The sequence below is a fragment of the Penaeus chinensis genome, chromosome 9 (genome assembly GCF_019202785.1).
Source record: "Penaeus chinensis breed Huanghai No. 1 chromosome 9, ASM1920278v2, whole genome shotgun sequence".
Lineage (NCBI taxonomy): Eukaryota > Metazoa > Arthropoda > Malacostraca > Decapoda > Penaeidae > Penaeus > Penaeus chinensis.
In genome coordinates, this window is record NC_061827.1 from 9,305,735 (window position 1) to 9,310,734 (window position 5,000).

A 5,000-nucleotide genomic window follows, 5' to 3' on the forward strand; every position below is an offset into this window, starting at 1 on the left:
GTGTGTGTGTGTGTGTGTGTGTGTGAGAGAGAGAGAGAGAGAGAGAGAGAGAGAGAGAGAGAGAGAGAGAGAGAGAGAGAGAGAGAGAGAGAGAGACAGAGACAGAGACAGAGACAGAGACAGACACAGAGGCAGAGGCAGAGACAGAGACAGAGACAGAGATAAAGAGAAAAAGAAAGACAAGAGAGATAAAGAGAACGAGAAACAGAGAAAACGAACGCTTAAGAAAAACAGAGAGAACGAACATTAAAGAGAGAGAGAGAACACACACGTCTGCCTCGTTCCACGGACAACCAAAACACCGCGCACTTGATACCTGAATTTTATCGTTCATCAACTTCATTCCATCTTCACATCATTCCCTCTCCATTCCTTTTATTTCTCAGCCGCAACTGATCCGCGTTCGAGGTTATCCTTCAGAGATACACCAAGTGGTCACCGACGACGGCTACATCCTCGAAGTGCACAGGATTCCCCACGGAAGGAATGATGGATCCAGGAATCACAACAGGATATCCACTCCAGGTAAATGATGTGGGAAGGTAATGGTAATGATGGTTGATAATGGTTATTATTATTACTATTGTTCTTATTATCATAATAATAATAATAATAATAACAATAATAATGATAATTATTATTATTATTATTATTATTATTATGATAATAATGATGATGATAATAACGATAATAACAATATCATTGTTATTATTATCATATTCACTATTACCAACATTATTAGTATTATCATTATTAATACTATTATCATTATTAATTGAAATTATTTTAAAAATAATAATAATTATGATAGTAATAATAATAATAATATAAATAATAATGGTAATTATAGTAATTATAACGATAGTAATAATAATAATAATAATAATGATAATAATAATAATGATGATAATGATAATGATAATAATGATGATGATAATATTAACAGTAACAGTAATGGTAGTGAAAATGATAATGATTATTTTCTTTATAGTAGTAATGATAATTATTATTAATATTATCATTATCATTGTTAATTATAATTATTATTATTATCGTCATTTTATTATTATCAAGTGATAATCATGATAATAATTACAGTAATAATAATAATAATAATAATAAAAATAATAATAATAATGATAACAGCAGTAATAGTAATAGTAACAATAATAATAATTATTATTATTATTGTTATTATTATATTAATAATAATGAAGAAATAGTAATAATAATGATAATAATAATAGTAGGTGTAATAATAACGATAATGATAATAATAATAATAATGATAATGATAGTGATGATGATGATGATGATGATGATGATAATAATAACAATAATAATAATAATAGTAATAATAATAATAATAATAATCTATGAACTGCCAGCTGGATCCTCCGTGCTTAGGATACAAACACTTCTTGCCCCTTCAGCAACGCCAACACAGCTGTTAGAGTTAACGAAAAGTCTTAACAGTTAAGGCGAGATATTAAGAAGGTTTTGATGCCATCTATGTCCATTCGTGACGTCATTGTTTTGGCTCCACCCATCGTCTGCAATGCGCATGTGCAGAGCAAATGCAACTCAGAAAAAATGTCCGTTAGGAATTATATTTTTATTTAATGCCTATGAGTCCGTTTTTTATTTAATGATCTATTTTTTTTTAGAAAGAACATGAACATGCTAGATAACTACTACAATTACCACTTCGGTACTTTTTACTCGGCAAATACTGCGTTTAAAATGAATTCCACTTGACTTCATATTCACACATACCTACGTAAATAATGGTTATGAATGAGCATTATAAATTTTCATATGAAAGAGTTAATCCAGATATTTCGATGAATGAACCGCCTTTATTCACAAAAAAGTCTTTATAGACGTATATTTTCTTGAATGAATGACATGGCTGATAAATGTTCTTCCTATGGAAAGACCTCGCTCTCTCCAGCCTCTGGAAAGTTAACATTCACTGGACAAAACAACAGTATGCGATTATTACTGTAGCTCGATCAGATATAAGAAACATATGCATATTGGTTACAATGAATGTCATTAATGCAGTTAATAAAAAAAAAAAAAAAACGTAAACTGATTAGAGATGGGGCTTGTTCTTCTACACTGATCCCTGTCTAACACTGAAAATAACCAAGTAAGATATCGCGATGATTAGCCCAATCGCCCCATTTGGCAAGAATACATGCCATGCCCACTGTAAGTTCATTTATTGTATTTACACATAGATGGCTCTGTAAGTTCTTAATCACCAATTAGCCAGTTATTAGAAGTACCTATCTCACCTGTTTACCCTTTTCCTTCACTTTAGGAAAGGGTCTTTTGCTTCATTCCATTGTCTAATATATTTTAATGACAATTTAATAATCATAACATCAATAACAATAATAACAGTATCGATAGCAATGGTATTAATAAGAAAAAACACTTTTTCCCGCCAATTCAAGGAATGGGGAAATCAGGATCGGTAACTAGGGCCTACTGATAGATTCCTTGCAGGCTGAACACATGTGGAGCATGTGTCTGTAACAAAATTCACCAAAAACTAAATGAAAAATATATTTCGTAAATTGGCAACGTTGCGTTAATGTACTTCCAATGCAGAACAATTAATAATCCAGATCGAGAAAAAAAAATTGCATAAGTATTACTAGCACTTAGATTGTAGAGCCACGGATATCATTCTATAATAGTGTAGTTTGTCCATATTGAGCTCCCGTTTTCCTTTATGAACTGGATTCGTTTAAAATAAGAGTATGGTAATGCCCTCACTGTAACAGTAGGGAGATCTCGAAATATCATTACTAACTTCATCTCTCACACACACACACACACACACACACACACACACACACACACACACACACACACACACACACACACACACACACACACACACACACACACACGTTGTCGAAGAAGTCCTATGTTTCTACGGGTTCAGGAAGTGAAGCTAGCTGTCTCAAGGCTTCTTTTGACGTTTTTTGTTTATGGATCCAACACTTCTTATCTCCTCTGTGTTTTTTTTTTTTTTTTAACAGGTGGGTACCTTTTTAAAGGTATTGACAACAATAAAAACTAAAACTTATTTTTCGATGGTATTGTGCTTTTGGGATCCAATGAATGAGCGAAAATGAAAGTGATTTTGTCATTTATATCGTTCACTTTTCGTGTTCGATTTCTAAATCACTGTCTCTGTTTTCAGTTCTAATTCAGATATCCTTCTCCCTCTTTTTTTTTCTAGTCCATATTATTTCCTCTATAACCTTCTCTAAATATTATTTTTCTTTTCAGAAAGAGGACGCAACGGCAGGCGCGAAAATCGACGTGTGGTGTTTATCCAACATTGTGTGTTGTGTTCAAGCGCCGACTTTGTACTGAATGATCCTGACCAGGCACTAGGTAGGGGCGTGTGTGCGTGCGTGCGTGCGTGCGTGCGTGCGTACGTGCGTGCATGCGTGTGTGTGTGTGTGTGTGTGTGTATGTGTGTGTGTCTGTGTGTGTGTGTGTGTGTGTGTATGTATGTATGTATGTATGTGTCTGTGTGTGTGTGCGTGTGCGTGTGCATGTGCATGTGCGCGTGCGTGTGCGTGTGCGTGTGCGTGTGCGTGTGCGTGTGCGTGTGCGTGTACGTGTACGTGTGCTGGCGTGTTCGTGTATGTGTGTGTGCGTGCGTGCGTCTGTGCGTGTGTGTGTGTGTGTGAGTGTGTGTGTGCGAGTGTGTGTGTGTGTGTGTGTGTGTGTGTGTGTGTGTGTGTGTGTGTCATTGTATTCGTATCTGTACATATGTTTGTTTCTACTATAGATTTTATTCCCATGATTTATTTGGATATTTTTTTCTGTCTAATTTCTGTTAATTGTTCGAGGTAGTACACATACGCATGTATGAACAATCACTTGGTTTATCTCTCCCTCTCCCTCTCCCACCCTCTCCCTCTCCCTCTTCCTCTCCCTCTCCCTCTCCCTCTCCCTCTCCCTCTCCCTCTCCCTCTCCCTCTCCCTCTCTCACTCCCTCTCTCACTCCCTCTCCCACTCCCACTCCCTCTCCCTCTCCCTCTCCCTCTCCCTCTCCCTCTCCCTCCCCCTCCCCCTCCCCCTCCCCCTCCCCCTTCCCCTCCCCCTCCCCCTCCCCCTCTCCCTCCCTCTCCCTCTCTCTCCTATTTACTCATTTATTCATTCATTCATCAGCCTTCATACTGGCGGACGCGGGATACGACGTTTGGCTGGGAAATGCGCGGGGAAATGTCTACGGTCGACGCCATGTCCGTCTCTCTCCCGACCAGCCTGAATTCTGGGACTTCAGGTTAGTACGAGGGAGAATGATATGGTCTGACGTCGCTTGGAAGTATTTTGGTGTGTACTTTGCATCAGAATGAAGTTGTGATTGTATAGGTTGATGTCCTATTCATGTTTTTTCTTTTTTATCTTTTGTTTTGTTTTTTTTCATATCTAAGATTGATTACGATTACAAATGGGTTTCATTATCGTACATATCAATTGCTCTTCCTTTTTTTTTTTTTTTTGGGGGGGGGGTTACCCTAGTCTAAGGATTCCCATATATTTTGTTCCTCTGGACAACCTTGGGCATTGTGACAGGTTCCCATGTACCCCTAAAAATTAAATTTCAAACATTTTAAAGATTATATTGATTCTGTTACTTTGAAGTCTGCATATGAACATTGTATAGGGATCTTTATATTGATAACATCGTTCTCAGTTTTGACAATGTCTTTTCTATTACTTTTGTAAGGACAATGTTCTTGCTAAAAACGAAAATAATGTTCAGTAACACGTAGTTGCAGTAATGAGTCCAGATGAACCGAACTCTTAAAGATAATACAGACAGTGACGCCAGAAACTATATAATCTCCTCTCTGTATGATCTTATTAAAATGAGAAAACTAAGATATGAGAAAACTTCGAAAACAAACACAAAAGGGGCGCACTGTGATTGTGACTAAAATATCATGTATTTGTACAGT

At 36.5% G+C, this 5,000-nt stretch overlaps 1 protein-coding gene across 2 annotated transcripts in view; it reads left to right on the plus strand.

Annotated features, from left to right (window-relative positions):
• LOC125029152 (lipase 3-like) overlaps positions 1-5,000 on the plus strand; it is a 16,504-nt gene that overhangs the window by 3,021 nt on the left and 8,483 nt on the right. For both annotated transcript variants that reach the window (XM_047618989.1, XM_047618990.1), the window contains exons 3-5: positions 387-525; positions 3,313-3,420; positions 4,207-4,321. In XM_047618989.1, coding sequence (XP_047474945.1) covers positions 387-525; positions 3,313-3,420; positions 4,207-4,321 — 362 coding nt within the window. The remainder of the gene's footprint in view (positions 1-386; positions 526-3,312; positions 3,421-4,206; positions 4,322-5,000) is intronic.